General features: G+C 43.3%; 1 protein-coding gene and 1 long non-coding RNA gene across 3 annotated transcripts in view; one reads left to right on the forward strand and one right to left on the reverse strand.

The window, feature by feature from the left end:
• Nucleotides 1-10531: 10531 nt before the first annotated feature.
• LOC147044941 (uncharacterized) lies at nt 10532-17394 on the reverse strand. The gene is made up of 3 exons (XR_015068357.1): nt 17130-17394; nt 11736-11914; nt 10532-11671 (listed from the first exon to the last, which is right to left on the reverse strand). It is a non-coding gene; the product is annotated as an uncharacterized LOC147044941 (long non-coding RNA).
• Nucleotides 17395-22346: 4952 nt separating this feature from the next.
• The window catches only part of runx3 (RUNX family transcription factor 3), a 35719-nt gene continuing 33464 nt past the window's right edge, over nt 22347-24601 (forward strand). For both annotated transcript variants that reach the window (XM_085931614.1, XM_085931615.1), the window contains exon 1: nt 22347-22540. In XM_085931614.1, the coding sequence (XP_085787740.1) occupies nt 22483-22540 (58 nt within the window). In that variant the 5' untranslated portion in view covers nt 22347-22482. The remainder of the gene's footprint in view (nt 22541-24601) is intronic.

The following is a 24601-nucleotide window of genomic DNA, read 5'->3' on the forward strand; positions in this document are numbered from 1 at the left end:
GCGCCCCTTGTTATTTCTCATCGTCACCTATTTGTTCCTTCTCTAGCGCCCGATATTGACATCATGAAGCCAGTATGGAGATTGAGAGGCATCTGACAACAAGGCAGCTGGTTCTTCTTTTGCTTTAATCGCTCCCAGAAAGCCAAGCAAAGTTTGATTTGTTTTTTTACAAACTGGCTCTTATTTTTTTACATCAGCAACACAAATCCCCCCTCCCGCCGCCCCCATCCACTTTTGATGAAATTTGCACCATATGCTTTTGAAGGGAAGTCAAGCCATTGGCGGGTGAGCTTGTCTTAAACTCTCCTTCTCCATGTGTATGGTTTGATCAGGCCCCAAACCTGATGGGGGCAAGCTCCCAAATCCTAGGACAGTATTATGTTCCCAAAATTGCCTGACTGGAGATAATGAAGGCCTATGATTTTTTTTTTTTTTTTTTTGCAGAACTGCTCACATCCAGAGAGACAGGGACTTGAACGAGGACGTGCTCGCTGGACCGTTACTACCAAATCAAGTTTCAGGAGTAGAACTGGGCAGATATGGGGCATCAAAGGAATGACATAATCACCTCCAGTTTGATGTCTGTCCTTCTACACTTTCCAATCCTCTAGCAGACGCAAGCAATAAGGTATAAAGTGAAGGCTTTAAAGAGTTTTATTTCACCTTGAATTACCACAAGCGTCGTGTCGTGTAATCCATATTGAAAGCCTTCTGGGAAGAGTTTGGGCAAACGAGGGGAAAGGAAAGGAAGGAGGAAAGACGGAACTGATTGCTAAAATGGATGCTATGTTACCACCGTATCTTTGTCCCGATGAAACCCTTCTCTCCTTCCGAAGCCGCGCCAATCAATGCCCTTATCAACTGTCTGATCACGCTGACTGGCCAAATTAGCTCCTGGCCATTCACAGAGTGATGCATCCTTTGTGTAATCAGGGAGAAATCAACATCAGAGAGAGAAGAGTGCGCTCTGGAAAAAATTGTGAATCGAATAGTTAAGTAGACAAATGGCCACCGATGAAGAACAGGATAAAACTTGGGCTACGCAACAAACTGATGAATAAATCAGACACAAAACGGTTCAAATATTTTGAAAAAGATGAATGGTTATAAAAATTGCTAGCAATGTCTGATGGCAAAATTGAACCAGCATTGACACTTGAAGTCGATGCACAATTTGCGAGCCACATAAAATGATGTGACGGGCCGTATCTGGCCCCCAGCCGTGAGTTTGACACCTATGCTTTAGAACGTTAATATTGTGATCCCTACCTTCTTCTTCTGCTCCTTTTCATCAGTGGCAAAAGAATCTGGTTCTGGTCTAAGCGATCATGGACATCTGTGTGGATTTAATGGCTGGAAAATAAAGGCTTATGTCTTTTCTTGAGCTTACAGTGGCAAGAATTTCTTGGCTGGAGTCCTTGACAAGGTATTAAGTGGTATTACTGGCCCCAAGAGACAATCCGGCCTTTAATTACTGTTTAGTAGTGGCAGCACCAGTAAGCTGTTCAAAATAATCAATTATAATATAACATTGGATGATTGTATTAAGAGGCCATTTCGTTGTGTTAAAACATGCCTGGATTTATTTATAAATAGTTAAATACTTAGATGACAATAGTCTACTTTTTATTCATGTGAAAGTGAGCAGATGGAGATCATTAAAGAAGAGCAAATGACATTTTGTTAGGGGATGAGTGTTTTGAGTAAGCTTGCATGCAGACACAAAGCATCTTTGACATGCTGCCGCACGCCTATCAGCCGGCCGTCACTATTGATTTATTAATGCTAGAGAATGCTGCTGCGCTAATTGAATTGAGATCCAGGAAGTCAGTTAATGTAGCTGACAGCGATACAGGAATTTAATCTCCCCGGTGCACAGAATTATGACTCTTTCCTATATGTGTGCTGTCAGAGGGATGGATAAAGGAGTAAATCAATCTGCTTGCACCAGACAGTTTCTGACAACCCGGTTCTGTTTCAAACGATAATAACAGTTCAAGCTCTTTAATTGGCTCATTTTTCTTTTTCTTCAGAAATATTCACTCGTAGATTCAGCATAGCAGAAAACACATCTGTAAAAAAAAGCAATGTGCTCATGTACTACACATTTGATATGGTGTAAAAAAAAAAAAATTAGAATAAAATTTGCTACATGACTATACAGTACAATTAAATTTCTAGTTATGAGCTCAGCCCAACTGGTATTCATCCATTCGTCACCCTCTACCGACATCAGCAATACTTCCACCTAAGACCACCATCAGTGGGACAACAAAAACTGTCCTAAAACATCAGAACCACATTTCCAACAAAAAAGAAAATCACTTATTAATGTATATATGTATTTACACAGCTGCGGTATAGCTGCAGTTTAAAAAGTAAAGCCGTCCGTCGCCAACACTTGCGAAGAGCAAAAACACACAGTCGCCAGGCTGGCTTTCAGCGCCAAACCACTACAGTGTGCTCACCGGCAACAGCACCCAGCCCAGCCCAGCCCAGCCCAGCCCAGCTCAGCCCGCCCAAGGTGTGTGGGCCTTCTATGGAATGACCACGAACGCTAGGTGTGGAGATGTACATGCAATTGACGCAGGTAGCGTTCTTATATTGCATGGATCATAAAAACAAAACCACAAGTACATTCAAAATAAACGTATTCACTATAGACGAGTGACCGAGGAAGTTTTGAAAAGAAAAACATTTTTTTTTTTTTTTTCCAATCTGTCTGTTTCTTTTCCCAGTGTTTAATGGATACATGAACTATACACAGTACTTATTTTAGCCCCTTTAATCATGAGCTTTTATCGCATGCTCTGCCAAGACCTTCCACTCGGTTACTGGTCACGGCTGCCAAGAGAAATGAATGAAAATGTGGAGAAACCAAATATTGTGGAACCCTGGCTCACAAGTCAAAACTCATCTTCCTCTTCCTTTTGCAAATCTAAGCTATAAAAGAAACACCTTTTAGAGAGCCTGGGTATTGTATTCACAGATTATGGAGGGGGGGGGGGGGACACTTTCATCGGTTTTGGTGGTGTAAGAATTTATGAGTTGAAGGTCACCTGGCAACTTCTTCAGCAGCGTAAGATCACAATCATAGACACAACAAATGGCTGTGTCAGCATTTTAAAAAGCCACTAAAAACCAGTGGCTTGAGAACAGAAACGGCATCATCATTCATCATTTTCCAGCAGGCCTGTAAGAGAGCAAACAGAACTATTTCAACAAAGCCTTGAAAAATGGTTTTCACTTTCGGATAAATGTGAAGACCAACATCGCTTGTGTTCAAAACATGCAGGAGCGGATCAACATCCAGGCCTTGTCCTTAATGGATGAACGTCTCTGGTCAAGTCAGATCCGCAGGCTGATGCATTAGGCTTTGCAACCACTCGAGAAGTACTTAATAGTTGGAAGATGTGGGACGGCGGGGGGGGGGGGGGGGGGGGAGTGGAAGGGCGTCCTGCCCACAACACCCTGCCCCGTGCCCCTTTCAAAACCACAGCTGACCAAAAGGGCACTAGCAAATGAAACCAAAGAAACCACCGGCCAGGCAAGAGCCTCAAACACCAAGGTGGAAAAAAAAAAAAAAAAAGGAGGCAGGCCTATCGACAGTTTGGTGGTCTGCGCTGATGGAGGTATTAAAGATATTAATTGCTTTTGACATGATTTTGTTAAGCCAAGCGGAAAGGCCTGCGGCTTCCAGTGGAATTTTGAATAGACCTGACTGGGCAGAAAGACTCCATCTCCATGCTGGAAGAGAAATGTCCAATGAGAAGACTCAGTTATCATGTGGTCCAACTGCTGACACCTCTCGGGTCTCAACTAAAACCGCCTTTTAATATATAGATCGATAAACTTTTAATCTTCTCATATTTCTACATCTGCACAACAAATGGATGGATTACTAGTTTTAAAATGAGAAATAATGTAGTCTTCAATTATTGTTCAAATTACTGTCAAAAAAAAGTTATAAGTATACATTTAGCAAGGATCATGATTTGGTTTCGTGGCCCATATAACATGACATGGCGGGCCAGATCTGCCCCCCGGGCCTCACGTTTGACACCATGACTTAAACAATTACACCAGAAACCCAAAATATTACAAAAGAGAAATTGCAGATATAATTACCTTAAAACAGAGACAGGGAAAAAAATAAAGCACGTTGGAAGAGGAGAATTCTTGGAAGACGAGATGCGGTGAGAGCAACTGGCCGAATAATTATAGGCAAAAGGATCGCAGTTGCACCTACGAACCAGTCGAGTGTCAAATGGAAAGCAGGTGCACGACAAAGACAGACTCGGCTCACCAAAACCTTTGAAATATAATCAAACAGGAACAAGACAATGAACAACTGGCCAAATGACACAGTTCTTATTCAGTTCAAGTTGTTGGGAAAGTTTCTGATAGGAGTTTCACCCACTGAAGTGCGTCATCTGGGCTGCAGCCTGCGCACAGGATGGCAAAGAAAAACAGCTTGACGCATGACTTTAGCCACACACACACACGCAGTAGTGAATCACCAGAAGATTGGACCTATACTTATGGTTTGCTCCCATCGTGACACCGCGCTGAAAATGGGAGTGGATGGTGAATCCCATGCATATGGATGTCCCCGCTGGATTACCATCTGCATCTCTACGGATCAAGGAGAAGCGCCCGGTAATCCTGGCCTCTCTCCAAACTCCCGCACGCCTCAATTAGGATCAATCCTTTCCTCCTCCCTCCCTCCCTCGCATCACTCAAGAAAACAGAAAGCGTTGGCATGTGGGGCTGCTGTTTTATTGCACATCTGTATGGGTGTGTGATGTGCCTGAGGGGAGATATTACTCTTCTTTCTTCATAAGAATGATCACATTTTGAAAAAGTGGCAAAATCATTTGCAGACTTTGTTTTTGTTTGGCAAGAAACAGAGGCACATGCCAGTGACAGGGAAGAGTTTGACATGTAAACAGATAGCAAGTGAAATGTGGGGAGCGTGTAAAAAGTCAAGGAGGGATCAGTGGGCTCTTTATGTTTGAGTGCGTCTGAAAGCCGAGGCAGATCTGGTAATCTTCAAGAAAAATGTCCTCAGGAAGAAAGGAGGGGGCGGGGGGGGGGCTAGGGGTGGATTCTTTGTTTTCTTTTGGGAGGGGGGGGGTCATGAGAGTGATTAACAGGTTTCCCCTGTCAGTTTGCCGATTCACGAATGTCTGATGTATTTTTCAGGAGAGGACATTGTATACCAACATATATTACAGGTAGCGCTATCTCAGACTAGCTCACATTTTTTGGCGCTGTTGGAGAAAGTTTTGAAGGCCCACACAGCATGCCGATGGTGTTAAAAAGAAGAAAAAAAAAATTCCTTCATTTGTTACAATAACAAATAATTCCGTTTATTTATGTATTGTTTTCAATGGATTCGGCCAGATAGTGATTCACACAATTTATGGATTTAATTGTTCGCTGGGTTTTGTAATTTTCAGATGACAACACCCTCCGCCCAAAATATGTTCTGACTCACAACGGTTTATATAATTCACCCCCAACGGTGGTGAGAATTCAAACAGCTTTTTCCTTCTCCAACAATGTCCTCTGCAGCAGACAGACCCAATAGACCTGCCAAAGTGAATTTACCTAGTTAAGTGAATTACAGGGTGATAAACGATACTTTGGCAGCAAGGCAGTAAACTGCTGAGAGAAGCTAAATACTAATGTGATTTGTCGAGGAGTTTATAAGCTGTAAGTGCTGCGATGAAATGACCGGCTCCATTGGAAGATATAAACACCAGGAGAAAGTCTTTGTTTTGCAGCCTCATTGAACCATCACAGGCCAGTGGTGACGGATGGAGGGAGGAACTGCTTAGCCAGTTTGCTTGTACACACAGACATGCCACACTGTTTGCTTAATTCTATGAGCAAGAATATCAAGCGTGCTGAGGTACGGACTTCTCATGAATAAATATTTTCTGGGTCGACCTCTTCATTTCCATATGGGAGGTCTCTTATATTGGAGAAAAAAAAGTACATACTAAAAATATCTCCCTGTGCATGAACTCCAAACCAGACCTACATGGATGGACACACAATCGTTTCAATGCGCGCACATGCGGGCTTACACACACGCCCTATCACTGTGGCTCCGCTGTGGAGGCTGAAGTGGCCTTTGTGGGCTGATCTGAATATCTGTGTCGACTCTGGCAGGGCCTCAGAGCGAGCGCCTGCTCCCGCCCGCCCGCCCGCCTTCCGCCTCGGCGTAGGGCACAAGGCTGCCAGCCGGCCTGCCGACCAACCTCGCTGAACCTCTGCCAAGCTCCTGACGCCATCCTGGGTGGTCCCGCTTCATGCGGCTCTGGCAGAGCTCGGCACCGTGGGCCCCCACCCACCCACCCACCCACCTACCCCAAGAGCTCCCGCAAACAACCTCACTGTGTTTCTTTCCCAATGTGGAGCCCCACTGAGAATCAGTCAATGTTGCAAGTGATATTTTTATCATAAGGGAGGATGTGGATGTGCTGTATATTTGAGGCTTTTGGCAAAGTGAAGAAGAATGTCTGCACACAGGGGCGTTTATATTTAGTCTGCATTTCAATTTGACTTCATACATTCAAAACTGAGTCAGGATTTTACCGACGGGAGGAAAAGATGTCCTCTCGTCTTGTTTATGTTAACCCCGGGTCAAAACTGCCACTTTTGGTATCGGTCTCTCTTTCAATTTAACAACCTGCAGAGAAAAGTCGGAATAATCCAAGGAATCATCTGCAAAGCTCGGCTTGGAATCTGCTTGTCAAATTACAGAAGAAAGATTTGAGATTTTCCTTCTGCAGATATCACATCACGCAAGCAACAAGTCAAGCAAGGCAGGGGAGGGCAGGGCAGGGCGCCACTCTTATTCTGTGTCTTTCCAGGCTTTGGAGTTGGGAGTCATGTTCCCGTGGAGCTCTGGAGGTAATTGTTCCAGGATCATACACACCATATGACAACCCCTCTGTTTCTCCCCGAGATTCATGGCTGCTGTGCATGATTGCGGACAATTAAAATCATTAGAGGTCGTTAGCGGGAGCCACTTACTGCTGAGCTCGCTGTGAAGCTTGGGTGGGATTGTGAAGAAAATGGAGTTAAGAGACAGGGGGGCTGGGCAGTCCTGTTGCAGGAGTTTGTGGAGATGGTTGGGGCGTCAAAAGGGAGATGAGCACCACTCTCCTGTAATTGAATTGCCAATGCAATGGCAGTAGCCGTCTACCCCGCCCAACAAACAAACAATCTACCGCTGATGTCATCAGGACAAAAGAAAAAAAAGAAAAAATCTTCAAAGAAAAGTGCCAATATGTGTAATCATGGGGCCTTAGGGGACCCTAATGGATTAGTCCACTAACACCCTGTCAACTGTGGGGCCCACAAAGTGACTAAGATTTTCAAATGACACAACCGCTGCGTTGGAAAAGTCCTAATTGCCCCTTTTAGACATCATCAACAGAGGACTTAATAATTCTCAAATGACTCATTTCAAGGCCGATGTTTGTGGCCGTTGATTAGAGAAAGCAACAATACAAGCGCTATATATACACAAGCCATCAACGGCACGTACTTTTCCGTACAAGAGCGACTGGCTTTTGGCACGCAGATGGCGCACAGATGTGATTGGAGTCGCTCATGTACACAACAAAATATTTCAGTCATTGGTTTAATGCGCCGAGTATTTTGTCCATTAATCAATTGGTAGGATTTAAAAAAAAAAGTCATTTTCAATAACAGGACACTGTTTCAAATCGACACAAATAACTCTAAATAAGTTCAATTAAGAGGACTTCCATTGGACAGAATCTTGCTCGATCATGCAGACGTTCCAAATGAGCTCTGGCGTGAGATTTTGAACTTGAATTAAGTTGAGATCATGTTCATAAACCGGACAGCTGCTGTAGTCAATGTGTAATGTGTGTGAATCACCGGCTCGTACGGCAATGAATAATAGATGCTGTTTATGAGTGTATGTTTTCCATCTGACCCCTGGGTCTGCAACGAAAACGACGGCGGGCCTCTTAAGGGGCTGCTGAAGGTGAATCGGGAGGGGACCGGACTGAGAGACAGATGCAGCTAGGCCTCAGAGGCGAAGCTTCGTTTGGCGCTTGGGGACAGCCATCAGTGACATGTTCGATCAGGACGTACAGTGTTATGCGCAAAATAAGTCAAATTATTGATACAAGAAGTGAAATATGGAATTCCATTATCAATAAAGACACTTTCAAGTTGAAGGCTATAAAAAAAGTCTTTACGCATGCTTACGATGCACTGACAAAATCTTTTTTAGAGATGCAGAAAGTCATGTGTGACTACACTAGGAAGGCCTCCTCACCACATTGAAGACGCGCCATTTACAGTTCCTGAAAAAGGCTACAGAAGTGTTATGCTTTAAATAAAACAAATTCACCACATTCACAAGGTCCAAAACCGGTCTCATTTGGGATGACATTTGAATTCACAAAGCACCCGTTGTGCAATATTTTCAAGGTATCCTCTTCTTGAATGAAGCCTGGAGGCCTTAAGTTATTGCTCGAAATTGGGACTTGAGGGAAAAAAAATCCACCAATTCTATACGACTAATTCTGATATTGAGATAAAAATATCAGTTATTCCAACTCGTGCTCTGTATAAATAACGAAAAGTTATTTCGCTCAGGCCTCAGGTAAAGGTCGGGCGGCCTCTTTTCAATTAGTAAAGGCAGCTCGGCTGCAGACCCCAAAGACTGGCGCAGCGTCACTAACGATAAAGAGGTCAGAGACGGCGCGCTTTACAAGAGTGGTTATGGTCTGTGGGTCTCGGTCGGATTTTCACATGTGGAGAAGTTTTGATTTAAGGATCAAGAGTAGAGGAGGAAACCGAGCGTTAGTCGCAGGTTAGATCACTCGAGCTGTAAACGTCAACGGAGCCGATCGGCCTACTGTAACGTTTGCTTTCATCTTTCAATTTGGACCATTGCTTTGTTGTGCATAGTTAATTCTAAGAAAGACCCGGCCGGGGATTTGCGTAGTACCACTAGATGGCATGGTGACTCTAAACCAACTTGGAAGTAAAAAGTACACCCTCATTTGTGACTCATCAGTTTCCAACACACATTTGATGACGTTTTGCTGAGTACTTTAAAAATACAAGAACATTTAAATCGTTCCAGAGCAAAATGCTATCAACTTTTGCACCATCATGTCATCGTGATTGTGATTTCCACAGTCAGCAAGTGTCAGGAAAAACAAAAAGATCTTGCTGTACTCGCACAAAGAATGACGGATGAAAAGAAAAAAATAGCCCCTTGTAACACGAGCGTGTTGTTTATCGGCGACAGTGTGTGTCATATGTGAGCATATCTGTGTGATCACAGTTGTAGCCTTCTAAATAATTCAGTGTCGCCCCCAGTGTGAACACAAAACGGAGGGGAGCCATTAAAGGAGCCAAGAGGAGGTCATTACGGACCTTCTCCTTTTGTAGCCGCCACTTCGCTTCCCCTGAGGCAACCTCGTCTCTGAAGCGTTGGGCTCCCGCTCCCACCCGTAGCAGCAAATGGGGTTGGTTGTGGGGGGGTCAGAGGTTAGCCAAGCAAAAGCGTGACCTACAGCACTAATGCACTTGTAACACTTTAAAACACTTAAGTGAGAGTTAAACAGAACACACACTCAAGGAGGACCACACAGAGGAATTCCTTTTTTTTTTTTTTTTTCATCCCCTCCTATTCACGTCAGTGGGTTTTTTTGGCATGCGAAATTCATGCAAAAGTGATCATGTTCCCTTTATTTTCTTAATTCCCCCCTCTTTCTTGAATTTTGCGGAGGCAGCACAATGCCCCGGCGGTTTGCACGTCGGCTTCAAGTGGAGAGCTCCTCGGTTTGAATTTCCACATTTTGTGTAATTCATTCCATGGCGTTCTACTTTTTGGAGTCATTTTCATTTTCATATTATGATAAGATCTGTTGTGTGTTCAGTCCACCTAGAGACCAGCGATTGATATCAGGTTATACCAACCTGATTGGCAAATTGGGCATCAACATGACATTCTACCACATCTGAACCTTCTAAAGGGGGTCAGGCGGGGGTCATTACCCCTACTTTTGCTCAGGTCAGAAGGTCAAGCAGCCACCAGAATGACAGCTGTCATCTCAGCGATGACCAGCTTCTCTCTTCCAACCAGGAAGTGGAGGTGTGTTTGCGCTGGAGGCTGTGGAGTGTGTGGTTAAGCCGGCTGGTCAGTGGTGGGCCTAGAGTGGTCTGGCTCCAGCCACCAAGGAGCTCTCAGGCAACAGTGGCAGCCCAGAGCACTGACTGATAGCGGGCATTATCATTTGTTAAGTGCCCCCTTCGCCTCTGGTCAGGAACACTTAACACTGCCTGTGGTCAGTAAATGCTACGCGACTGCCGGTAGCAAGGTAAAATATTCATTGTCGCGGAGTGGTGGTTTTCCTCGGCAGTAACCCTAAAAGCCTGGATTGGTTTTGGTTCTTTTAAACAGAGCCCTAAAACCAGGCTGTGCAAGAGTGGCCTTTTACTGGACAATATAATGGACCTCAATAGAATCTGCCTTCCTCACCACCAAATTAATAAGAGTTTTTTTTTTTTTTTAATGAGATGCACAGTGCTCTCCTTCATCCGTTTAAAATTGAGTAGCTAAACAAAAAACATTCTTCTTCATCGGCCACCACAACTGTCCTTCAAACAAAACAGACTTCTGGGACCGAAATCGGCTTTTCAGTGGACTAAAGAAAATCTGCAAGACAGTCAAGGAAAGATCTGATATTTTTAATGAATAAAATGCTAACGTCCGTAGATGATAAATGTGATCTATTTCGCAGAAGATTGACGGATAAAACGTTTCCCTGTATTTAGTGAATGAGGCCGATTGTGAGTTTTCTTTTTAAATGTCTTGTTTTAGCGACACATTTACAAGCTTAGGAAAATAAATGACTTGTCATCTGTTTGTGCACGTGGCCTTGTTTGGACACGGACATTTTAGACACTCAAATATTCAACAAAGATACACAATATTATGGGATATGCTGAAATTGTCTTGCTTGTGAAATGAAAAACCAAACGGTGACATTTTTTGCTGTGGTCATTGGACAGTTTTGGTGGGTCTCCTAAGACACGATGAAAAATGACTGAGTCATCTGTGCTCTGAATGCATTTTATAGATTCCGCTGTTGCCATTGACACTTTTGCATCTTTGTCAGCAGGGAACTTCCCAGAAGACCCCATGGTGGCCCCACGCAAGTTAAACCACATGGCATTTACAAGTGTGCCAAAGTGGAGTTTAAAAATCTCTGCTCTGTGCCGTGGATCTTAAATCACAAAGTAGTTCAACAGACCCTCGATTTTCTTTGCTTTTAATGGGGTCGACAGAGGAGCCCTCACCTGTGGTGAGTCTGGCATTTAGCAGCCTATAAACTTCTTTCCCATTTTTCATTCCCTTCGTAGCCAGTCGCACACACAAGCACGCATGTGCATGCGCACACACACACACACACGCATGCACACACACACGCATGCACACACAGCTGTTAACAGGTGCTTGTTTCCACATGATCTGTTTCCAGTTTTGTCTTTTGTCCCCAGATGGTGCTGCTCTGTCTGACCACAGAATCCAGTTAGAAGTGCAAGTGGTTTCATCCCGAGTCGCCTCAGACTGATTTCCTGGTGTGCAGTCGTTCCCACCCTATGAAGAAATTGGTATGCAAAATATATTTCTAAAAATATTGTGGCATTGGATCATTTCTCACAGCTCTCTTAATGATCCCCCCCCTGTTTGTGAATCATTTCTGGGGTTGTGGTGTTCTTGCTGAGAGGACCCGTGGGTGCTTGGTGACATGCTTGGTCAACCCAGGCACAGCTCAGAGTACTTCTGAGGCCGAGGCGTTGGCAGGTGCGGCTTTGAGATATGGATCCACTCCGCCGCATGCTGCAAGATGTGTTTGACTCTGTTAGATTGGCATAATAAAACCGTTTCTGCTGCAAGGTAAATACACCATAGAACTGATTAATAATACGAATAGGTTTTTTTTTCCGCAAACGCAAAAAGCAGTACAAATCAAGCGGCAAGACTAGAAAAGCATCGTTATATTTCGTCAAAGTGCTGCAAAATGTTTGGATGGAGGACAATGAATTCATTTTTTTTGATAGATTGTGACAATGTCACCGACAACTTTTGTCAATATACAGCAAATTGACTTTGGTTTATGACATATCACGTGGGGAAAAACATGCCTGCCATATCTTCTTGTGAAAAGGAGAACCTAAGAGTGAAATATGAAATTTGAAGTGTGTTGCAAGATGTTCTGTCTCAGACCATGAGTCTGACGTGCACATGCAACGAGCCACATGAATCGGCACTTCAGTTGCGATTATGTCAATAAAAGTGTGAGACCTTCATACAAGGTGAGAAAAAAATTAATTGAGGCCAATCTGGGTCATTCAGCAACAGTCCCAAGATAAGTATGCTTAAAAGCGGCATCAGAGTCATGTTAGGACAATGCCATTGTTGCATCACTTCATTAGGCAGGCATCAATGAACAAATGTGTTTGGATTTAAATTTCAGATGATGTATCTTTTTATTTCAATGTTAAATATGTAATCGACTTTGGTACAGAGGCCGAGTGCTTTTCACACCTCAGGAGTGACCTTTAGTAATAGCAACGGTGTCCCGACTAGCATCATTATGACGATTACATTCCCACGCCGGCCTTGCGCTGTCTGAGGCGAGCTTTTTCTCATGAAACTACGGCGATGGCCATCAAAAAACCAATAACTTCCTCAGACTCGGCTCACTTCCGCCTTCTGTGTGTGGAGACCTGCCGTTGCTATGGCGTTTGCGTGCGAGCAACTTAGACAGTCGTCTGGGGTTTCGCGCACACTCAACAGGAAGGCGCTTGTCGCACTTTTCAACCGTTTCTCACTTCTGCCTTCTTGATTTAAGAGAGGCGGGCGGGGGAGGCGCAAAGACAACACACATTGTGAAGATCTGTTCCCAAAAGAAAAGTCGTGACGTAAATACCAATGTCAGAAAGGTGAAGCTGAAGTTTCATACGTTATTGTACAAAGTATAATTGCAACAAAAGACATTGTGAATTTACATTATTGCTTTACATTAAGCAGGTGATATTTTAATGCTCTCTCCTATTTGGTCAGCCTCCAACCAAAACAATAAAAATAAAATAAAATTAACTAAATAAATAAATTAAATATTTATTCAAAAACCCTGACTGTGTTTTTAAATGAAAACTGAGAATTGTTATATTTATATAGCAGATTCTTGTCCAAGCAAGGAATTGTGGTGCGCTGCATTTTTTTTTTTTTTTTTTTTTTTTAACATTGCGTTCAAAAGACATGAATCACCTCACTCACTCTCACTGCTGGACAACTATATTTAAAAAAAAAAAAAAAAAAACTCTCATTGAATGAGCCTTTCAGTCCAAGAAATAAAGGTGCCCAGTGGGAAGCCATCTGTAAATGTAAGCCTACTGTAAATATCCCGAGCTTCTCAGTAGCTGTTGGGAAATGCATGTCATATCCGTGCACGATGACTTTTTTCTCTGTGTATAGAGTTGTCAAGCCACAGAGAGGTAAACTACTACGCTGTCTGCCGGCCGACTGAGCTGTGCCAAGTCAAGGCTCCTCCATGCCAACGTGTGTCTTATTTCTCTCTGCTGTAGCCAACATTTCGGTCTGCATGACGCTGTTAACAAACAAAGCTGAAATACAATCTAACACACACAGACACACACACACCTTTTCCGTTCAGGAACCCCAAGAGAACTTCTGGGGATTCAATTGGAGCCTTCAACAGTGTTCTACTGCACAGGTTTCAGATTTTGTCACGAGCTGTACTTCACCAGCAGTTTGGAAAGTAGTTTCAATTTTCTTAGATCAGCAGAAATTTGAAATATACTTTACATAGCAGAACAAGCATTGAATAATAATGTTAAGTAAAGTTACATGGGAGTCGTTTGTGTTCTTATCTGTGAACGGAGAGGACACCCTGTGAGGAAGGGATGCACCAACTAACGGGGAGGGCAGGAAAGGTAGGGCAGACCGGGGGTAGAGCTCCTGATGTGTGCTCAGATTAGATTGGCGACTTCAGTAGAAACCTTCAAACTGCGGGGTAACACTTATTTTTATTTAAGTTGCAGGCCTGTTTTACCGCCGCTTTTCCTCTTTGTCCCTTTCATTGTGCCTGCTCATCTTTAAAAACAAAAATCACGACTAGTCATTATAAAAACTTGTTAAATATGAAATTATTGTTTATTATTATATTTTGTTATTATTGATTTATTTTTATTATCATTTTCTACATACATATATATATATATTTTTCAATTTATAATGATGAGAAACTGAAGTACTCGGGTCATCCTATATTTGTGTAGGATTGCAGTGATGTTAGATTTCATTTCTATTCTTTCATACATAGTAACAAATATGTCGACAATCACGCTGATAGGTTTAAGGGTTCAGTGGGAAAGTGTGTGTGTGTGGGGGTGGGTTTGCTCAAACCACCTCTTTTACACGCAAATTACCAAGCAACTTTTTGTTGCGGTTACTTCTTTTGAATCTCAGGTTCCCAGTACCAAAGTGAGAAAGGTCAAAATCATGCACACGCTACTAGAAGTGCCGGTTTGCGTACGTCTTGTCTGTGACATAGGCAATACTTGGGTTTGTGAGTGGGTGGCCTCTCCCCATTTAGCAGAAGCTAACCAAAGATTCTTGTTCGTGAGCGGTAGTTAATCAACCACTGTGGGAAAGTATGTGGTAGCATGTTGTTTGTGAACGTAACATGACAAATATGTGCACAGAAAAAAATAATTCATTCTTTTTGGTTGATTTTTGGGGGTGTTTTGGAGACACAATCATGTGTGAATAATAAATCAGAGTTAGAAAATATTCAAGCGCACAAATAGCAAAGAGAAATAAGGAATAAAAAGAGACGGTTCCTTCTGGGTTGTCTGCACGGCAAGTAAGACCACAACCACAAAGCCCCAGCATGTCTGCATGCACCTGGCTACAGTCGCTCCGTCCCAGTCAGCGTGCATGAGCAACAGATGTACTTTCTCCACAGAATGGCATAATTGAATTTTTTTTGTAATGTCTCAATCACAAAAATGTCATATTTAAAACAGTTTTGCCATTTGTTAAACAAGGTCTCGAGTAGAGGCACCTGTGGCTAAAGACAAAATGTGGCAGCGTTTACTTTCTAGACCTGCATTTTACACACATTACACATTTCTAATGGATGTAAAAACAAATCAAGAAAAAAAAACTGTATAGGGTGTTGAAAGCCCATTGCCCATTGCATAAGAAACAATCTGCAACATTTGACACGTTGGTGTAAGTAAAAAAATATATATATATATTTCTTTTTTAGCAATAATCTGCAAAAATGTGAAAATAATTCGCTGGCCCTTGAATATTAATCCAAATGATTGAATGCAAATGACCACAAGCCAGTTCAAAAATGGCATTTCAGCTACAATTATGAAGCAAATCATAAATGTCTCAGAAGTTCCCGATATCTATCAGAGGGTCATTAAGGAAACAATAAAGCGAGTCGTTTAGTGCAGTATAATCTGGTTTTCATCCAGTGGATCTGGGATGCATTACAGGCTGGGGGAGGGAGAGACCGCCCTGCCCTGCCCTGCCCTGCCCTGCCCGCCCTGAGTCGCCTTCATTAGGAACAGCAAACGCTGCCGACCCCTTAGATGAGGCATGCAGTGGCACACACACACACACCACCATATGGAACGCAAGATGAACTGTGAGGCCGACAAGATGGCTGTGTGTTTTTGAGACAAAGCTGTCAAGAGAGCCCTGCGTCACCAACAACACCTCATAAAGCATCCTAATAGACATGGCGCGTATTTGTCAGACAAAGAGAAATGAACACGAGGCGGCACGAGGGGAGTGCTAAAAAAGAAAAGTGGAGGACTAGGCTGCTTGCGATCATGTTACTAAGAGACTCTACACGTTTTGTACATATGCCCGCCTTTACATTGTGACAGACGTACGCTTCGATATTTCCTGCCCCCTCCCCCTTTTCTTGCCAGGTACCGAAACATGAAAGCAGGTCACTGCTACACATGCAGAAAAAGGCACGCACGTGTAGGATGGCAGAGTTATGACGAGGTATGGTTTTAATGTTGGCCCCGTTTCCCAAATAGAACATTGGCAGGAGGAGCAACTAGCCATCATTCATTTTCTGTGTTGATTTGACCAAATCCAGTCCATGTTTCACCAATAGAACTCCAATAAAATAATATGTTGAAGTAGAAAGTATATAAATAATAATAAATAATGGATGTAAATAGGATGTTTGAGTGGTTCCATAAGTAATATAGTTAACTTGGGAAGAATAAACACGGTCTCATGCTCACAAAGTCGATGTTAACCGCTGTGCATCTGCAGTAGAGGAACATCCTGCCTGCCTCAGACAAGCAAGCTGGTCCGCCACAACCAAAAGCCACGTCTGAGCCACAGGAAGTACGTACCAGAACGCCGAGTATCGTGCGCATGCACAGGTACTGAAAGTGCACCTGCAACTCTGCAAACATCCACTGCAATTGCAAAAGTCCCATGTTCTTTCAGCAATCGGAAGGAAAAGAGGGAAATAAAGTCTCGCAGCATTTTTGCCGACTTTTTTCCGACGATACGCTGAGGTCACCGGGATCAGCCTGGTTTGTGGCATAACCATGGGCTGCTCTCTTCTCTTCTGGTTTGGTTTGTGTGGTGTGTGTGTGTGTGTGTGTGTGTGTGTGTGTGTGTGTGTGTGTGTGTGTGTGTGTGTGCTTCATGGGGGCATTTGGGGTGACATAGGTCTCGGCTTTATGGGTGCTTTTATGTGAAGCTGCCGCGCTTTACCCTCCGACTACTTTCTTGCAATGATGTGGTACCTCAAAGCAGTGTGAATTTACTACTTTGGTGAAAACAAGTGGTTCAGAAAACACACAAACACAGCCCTCACACAATATATGGAAGTACGGTGAAGTAGTCGTAAATATATTCGAAATATGAAAGAGTAAATAGAAATGAAAAAAAATCAAAAACAAATAAAAATATAGAAAATAATCTAAAATATAAATAGATATAAAATATTTACATATATATATTCATGCTTTGTATGTACCTTGGCAGATGAATGGTTGATAATGGATGGATGAGTGGATGGAAGGCAGGCAGGCAGGTAGAGTTTGCAAGCAAGGGTAGCAGGCCAAGTTAGCAGGCAAGGTTCCAAGGAAATCAACAATCCAGTGAAGGTAACTCTGTTTTCCCGAGTCCGGTATTGGGCTGAAATTTAAACTGTCAAGTCGTTTTCAAAGCAGCGTTCTAATGATTTCTTAATGGTTTCGAAAGGGCTTGTAAAGTGCTGTGTGACCACCAGGTCCTTCGAACAATTCTGCAGCAGGTGTGACTCATGAGGTTAAAGGTTATCATGTTAGGTACTTCAAAATAAGAGTCAAAATAAGTTGAAAGAATTACAAGTATCAATAGAAAATTGGATTTTCAGTTTTATTCTTGATTTTGTATGATTTGTATTTTTTTTTTAAAGAAGTTTTTAAAATATTTCATTATTTCAGTCAGTCCTAATAAATCCATACTATACCTCAATATGCCTGCTGAGAGTTGAGCACTGTGACCAAAAAAACATGTATTCTCTTTTGCGTTTCTCCAGGAAAACATGATCTCTTTCATAGCCATAAATTATTGAATTATTTTGTACTGCAACTCATTGCCAGTAGCAGGAAAAGTTCTGAACAGGGGGGGAAAAAAAATGGATATCCAGTATTTGCTTTGGCAGCGCTATAAAATAACAGGAAAAGCTTGAGTGAAGCAGTTGCTGTAAGCTTCTTTTACCTGCTGCAAATTGTCAGTTGCACGTGTGACAACTTTGTGCGAGTGGACTGGAGTTACTTTTCAGTGCAGTGCTTGTGTTCTCCTCACCGTTGTGCCAGCTGACAGCGAGCGGCCTGTGACAAAACGCAACAACCCCCGTCTTCCCCTCCTCTCCGTGTGGTTAGCACAGTCTCCATGTCTGCTGGAGCCAATAAATAAATAATGGGCCTGGTGATCACTTCCAACCGTGATACTGCATGCTAAAACCGCCGCATCTGGGAGTGCCTGGCTCGGAACAAAAAGCAGTAGGCGTGCGTGTACTGTACGTGTTCTGATGCAACGGTGGTAGAACTCAGACGCTGCACTTGTTGGAAATTTGCAATACTCCCCAGACGCTTGATTACGATTGATTATGTTAAATTATTCCTTCTGTAACAGCGTCCACCAAAACGGAATAGCAAATATAATCTCTGGGTGTGCAGCATTTCTAATCCGGTTTTTGCATTGAATCGTGTAAAATTGTGCATAATAATAATAATAATAATAATAATAATAACTGTCTGGTGATATCAATTAAAAGTAATTATTTATTTTCAAGTGGCAAGGCAACTAACTTAAGACAAATAATATTTTCTTTTTATGAGGAGCACCGACCTGAAATTTGCCATGATTCAAAGAAATCAGCAAATTTACCGGTGCACAAAATTTTCGAAGCAAAATGGCAACATTTAGGAGCAGTCTGGAGTAAGGGTATAATTGCCCAATTGCTTTGTCGGCGTTGGAACACTTTCATGGTGATTTAAATTATATGGAGGTGCTCTGAGGAGAAACACCCCTGCTTATGAGAATAGACTCCGGGTATTTCAATCAATGGAGGCAAAGGTCCAGTATGAGGTGCGACTAACATTTGAGCCATTGAACCTGTCGGTGCTCCCTAAAATGGGCTCCCAAGGCCTAAGCCTGAGGCGGGAAGGGCCACAGTGTTTGATTCAATGACGGCCACTCCATTATAAAAGGCTGCCGAAGTCCCACGCTGCATTCCACGTTTATGGGGAACATATGGGGAAGCCTGCAATTTTTAGACCACAAAATAAGCCCCTTTGCAGCTGGACGCACGACCGCACCGGGTCCTTTTTGAGTCGCGAGCCACACCCGAGAGGCGTAGGACCACTGACAGTGATTAAACCACCACAGTTTTCTCAGCAAAACAGGAGTTATATTGAGCTTAAATACAGGGGCTTGATAAACAAGGCTTGGGCAGAGGGAAAAAAAAAGAATTGAGTGCAAGACAGCCACAATGATCTTCAGACTATTTTCCCCCTCACAGTCATGGGCAGTGCAAAGCCATGAGATTTCATTTCAAAACATGAAGCAGATGTTTACCTAGACAAAGAAGAAAAACACACCAGACGGAGGGAGAGAAAAAGGCCTTGACTGGAGTGCTTTCTTCAACTTGGGGCCACATTACAAATGGTGCCAACTCATTCTTGCGCAAAGCTGCGGGATGGTCCCGCGTTCGTTCATTCAAGTGGAAAGCCATATTGGATATTTTCTTACCGCAACATTCTTTCAAATGTGATAAACAGCTGAAAGAATAACAAACAGAGTGTATTTTTACCTGCCGCTCGCACAATGCATGTGGCATACATTATTTTAAATGTGGCCTGTAAAAACCAACCATCCAATGACTGAGTTCCTGAGGTTCAACCTTTTCTAAACAAGCGCAGATGAGGCCACGTCTCGGACTCGTACCCTGACTGAACCGGATCTTAGGTGTAGAACGCATCGAGGCCTCTTGGTTATCAATTTGCGACATCCGAATTTTTGGGCCGGACTGGAGAAGGTCAGAAGGTCTGGCGAGCTTTCATTGGCCGAGCGCGACAGCAAAAGACGCTGAGCTGTAATCTGTCGCTCGGTTGGCAGGCCCGAGCCGAGGCCACGTCGGGATGCGAGAGAGGTGTCGGAAGAGGAAGTCTCGCTGTTTGTGAGGTTAAGTCGCGGGCCTACAGTGGCCGTGTGGACGCACTGATAAAAGCCCTCGGGGCCACAAGCGCGGCCTCAGGATTCGGCCACACTTGCCGACACGCCGTGTCATTTAGCCTGCGTTGCCGCCTAACTCCACGCCAACTGCTCATTTAAGGGGCAGTGCGGGCTACCGGGGAAAGCTCCCTGACACACACACACACACACACACACACTCGTTCAGAACATGGTACTGTATATACACATACAAACACACGCTGTGGTCCGTGCTGCAGTCGTGTCCGGCAATTAGCAAAACACACCGTGGGCTGGCATCTGTACACAAGTCAGTGTAAAAAACAAACCATGGGAAGTAAAGTGGGTCACATGAGTGACCAGACGGTGGTTTGGTTATGTTCTCCCATCGCCAGACGTGGTCATTGTGTCGCTGGGAGACACCAGACAGAGGAAGTGAGGATACCACACGTTTGCAAAGGCCAGTGATTTGTGCTTGCATTCACATTAACGGACACACACATGCACACACACGCTGCGCCATGGCTGATGTCACCAAGCTCACTTGATTGGCATCAGTGTATTCATGATACATCATTGTCAATCATATGAATAATATACTAGCTAATTTGGGGGATTGATAGCTGGCACACACGATTCATGTTATCATTTTGAAAGTTTTTAAATGCAATTTTATTGACCGCATATAATTGTGTCTAAATTTTGTATTTTCCAATTATAATAATACGTATGTGCACACATAGGAATGTAATGAAATAAGATAAAATTAATCAACCCCCCCCCCCCCCACCTATGATAATAATCAAATGAAGAAAATAAAAAAATAAAAAAAGACAACAACACAATGGTAAAAATAGATTGCTTGTGTGTAACAAGCCTTGCCTGCCTATTAAAGACTTTGCTTCGCCAGACTCATTGGACCTGGAAACTCGGCATTAACACGTGTGGTCATTTGAGACAAAGGAAAGCCACATCTGCCAACCCCAAGTAGATTCAAATGAAAATGGTGGCTTGTATAGTTGATAGATTAAATGGTTCTCAGAAGTGATTCGGAAGTGCCTGTGTTTGACTCAAAGGAAAACACCAATTAGAAACACAATTCAAAGAATATCGTGCAGTCGGCAACTTCCTCCTTGCTGATTGGAACCAAGTGAGGGTTTGTCAATCTGGTCCCGACCAATCAGCTTCGTCAATCGCGTTTGTCTTGCCCAAATGTTTCTCATTATCAGCTATTTGCATTTAAGTTTCCTGTTTGGTTTTTCCTAGTTTGCTCGGTCACGTTCACTCGAGGCTCGGTAAGGCAGCGTTCAGTACCCAATTGCTTGGCAGCAAGGCAAGTGTGCGGTCAAAAAGTAGTCCATTCCAAAGAGATGATCAAAGTTAAAGAAAGTCCAAATGAACCTGAGTGAGGCAAATGGACAGACTGGTAGATTTGATGAGATGGGAAGAAGCAGATCTCCAACAGTTGTTCAATTGCCATCAATTACCTGCGAATGAAATTTCCTGGTCAATGAGAATATCCACAAGAATCAATATTCAAGACTTGATATTTATAACTGCTGAATGATCAGTTCCATAAGACTTTAGAGCAGATCTGCAGGTCCTTGGGATTTCCGTACCTAGTTCCTGCAAGCACCATGTTTTTATTCGGAGTCTCAGCGCCATTGCATCTGTGTCTTCTAATTTGACAAGATTAGATTACGATACTATCAAGTGGTAAGTGAGGGTGGAGGTTTTTCAGGCCCCAAACCACCTCTTGTCACAAAAACCTATGTGACGTCAGTCAGACAAACGTCAAAGTCATACAAGAGCTAAATTGAGTCCATTTCCTTTCTCATTTGCTTTTGCCGCGCAGTTGACCTAAAACATTTTAACCTTGGCTCGACTTCTGATCATGGTGCTCTGTCGAAACCACAGCGGCGGAGTCCAACGCTTGGTTTGAAAAGAAAAAAAAAAAAAATAGAATGTTTCCAAAAACTTGATGAAAAGTGAGAGTGCAAGAATGATGGAAAGTACGAAGTGAAACATAAAAACCGTTACCAACCAAAAGATGATAGGAAAGGAAACGAGTGAGGGAAGGAGGGGAGGGAGAGGCCCCGTGACCTCACGTCACATGTGACACGGGCTCCACCACTCACAGAGAGGGAGAGTTTGTGCCTGTGTGTGGAGGATGGCGAGAAGGATGCAGATGCATTGTGGCTTTTAGCTTTTTACTAGCACTGACGCCTTTGTCAAGGTTCCAACGTCGGGCGAGACAAACGAGGAGCACGCTACCGGGCTACCTTGCTAACCTCAGACTCCGCAGCCTGTTGCGTCAGACGCAACCACAAACCGAAGCCCTCCCGCGCCTTGAGGTCACTTTGGAGGCCTCCGTCATCATCTCCAGCTCAGGTGAGGCCACCTGAACACTTTGGGTCAAATTGCTTCAGTTGCTGTTTCTTTTACTTTGTAACTTCACATCTCTGACCTCCATCTTCATCTTAACCGGTGCCGCTGCTGTGTGCTGGTTTGTGGCTTTTGAGATTCCTGCGGCGGTCACAAAAATCCTCGCTCGCAAACGGGCAAGTAGCCCAAAGACTGCTGTCCTCTCGGGCTCACCGCCGGCCGTTTCTTCCCAAAGGTCGGTGGAGGCCAAGTGTTCCTCTGTCATGGCATCCAACAGCATCTTTGACTCCTTCTCCAACTACAGCAGCAGTCTGCTCAGAGGTGAGTGTTGATCCGCCCCTGGTGTCTGTAAACCCCCTCCCCTAAAACCCCCTCCCCTGCAAGGATTGTTCTCTTCCTGCTCTGAATGTTCCATTTCTATTTTTCTTCTTTCTATGAATATATGCAACACGGTACTTTAAAGTCTCTGGATGGGTTGGCTGTATTTAGTTGCGGCAGCCGCAGATCTCCTCTTCTTCCTGGCTTCCTTGTGTTTTACTGTAGGCTTGATGGAGTAGCACCATTATGGTGTTCTCACCACAGACTCTCAGTGAGAATACAAGCTCCATGCGATTAGGCTTTTTACCGGACAGAGCAATACAATAAAAGAGAGAGTGAAAGAAAAAAAAAAAAAAACAATACCAAGCTGATTTACTTCCAGGAGGTACTTTTGGTCTGTGTGGTGAGGTGAGTGCACTAGCCTTAATGAATAAAGCATTTGTTGTCATGGTAATTCCAATCTCATAGCTTTTGACTGGGAGTAGAAAACTATTTTTTTTTTTTTTTTTTAGACAAAGTGATTGTAAGCTTTTTGAAAGCATCATCGAGTGGCTGGAGGCATCCCAATTAAGGCCTCGCTGCAGTGTTAATGACAGACAGCCAAAATGATACCAGGGTGTATTTTAAAATCTGTAGAGCTTCACAAGGTCTGTAAATCAGAAAACAATACATCTGCGGCTCACATGAGACCCATCTTGGTTGTCTCGGTGAAACCACAGTAACAATGGATTATGTTCCAATGTTCATTTAAGCTTCGACAAAATCTTGTATAAATTTCTCATGACAAGTTCCCTGCCTTTTTTTTCACTCTTTCTGAGTGACTCTTATTGTTTTCCACCCAACAATCTATCAGGATGTTCAAACTTTCAAAAAAATGTGCTCTGGTGGCGCCACTTTTTTGATTTACAGACGGCCCAAATGGGATATGAGACAGTTTGTACAGTGTATGCAAAACTCGAATCGCCATTTCAAATCATTAGTGTAAATTCAATATCCTTTTCCAATTTACAATGTCAGTCGTCTGAAAGTGAACCGTGTGAGAACAAAGGCCAAGAGTGATTAAATCGTCCAGCTCAATCTGAAACGATTTCAAATGAGGGCGCCCTCATGTAACGGGAATACTCTGGTGGTTTGCAGTGCAATTTGGCCAAAACCTTTTTTTTCCAGACTTAAATCGAACTGAAATTAAGAGGAACCCTTGACTTTAATAAGGTGCAACGTGCAGTTTATGGAAATAAAGCCGTCATCGTCCGATAAGGCATCAGGAGATGTATGGAACATTTCTCGGATTTAGACACGGGAAGCCTATTTCAACTAAAATGGTGGCCAACTCTTGCACATCTCGCAGAGCAAACATGATGGGCAACATCAGATGCGCTTTGCGTGAGAAGGTAAAGGACACCTCACCTCAGAAACCTCAAGCCTTTGCTAAAACTCGCGCATTAACCGGCACACATGCGACATATGACACATGCGCATCGAGGCGCTCACAAGCCAGACATTGCAGCTGTGGAATTTAACTCCTGATGTGCCGCGAGACAAAATGACCAATGCTATGAGAAGATGGAGAGATTTGCGCAAACGAGCCACTAATCTCATTGGGTCTTCCGATGATGCTGCTGCTGCAGCTTGTTGATCGTAACCACAATGAGGCTACACTTGTTATTGTGCAGCTTACACACCATTTGCACACACAACTCCATCCATTCGGTAAGAGTAGAGCAGAAATCCAAGCTCGATTCCCAACAAGTGTTTATAGCCGGGAAAAAAAGATCATGAAGGTCCCCAAAATAGAGGGCCTCGTAGCTTGGATATATTTGTATACAATAGACAGACAGTATGAATCCGTAGGACTTCCTTCTAACATGAAATATATATTTTAAAATATATATTTGCTGTTGCATTCAATAAAGCATCTTTTTTTTATTTGTAATTTGAAATGCAAATGTGGTTGATTTGGAGGTGTTTTCAGTTACAAGTAAAAAACCTGATCAAGTTTTTCTCAGGATTTCCCCTTCACTGTCATTTTTGCAAGATTTATTTCACATTTTGTTTATGCGGGAG

This window comes from Syngnathus leptorhynchus, chromosome 15, assembly GCF_054491065.1.
Source record: "Syngnathus leptorhynchus isolate UIUO chromosome 15, UIUO_Slep, whole genome shotgun sequence".
Lineage (NCBI taxonomy): Eukaryota > Metazoa > Chordata > Actinopteri > Syngnathiformes > Syngnathidae > Syngnathus > Syngnathus leptorhynchus.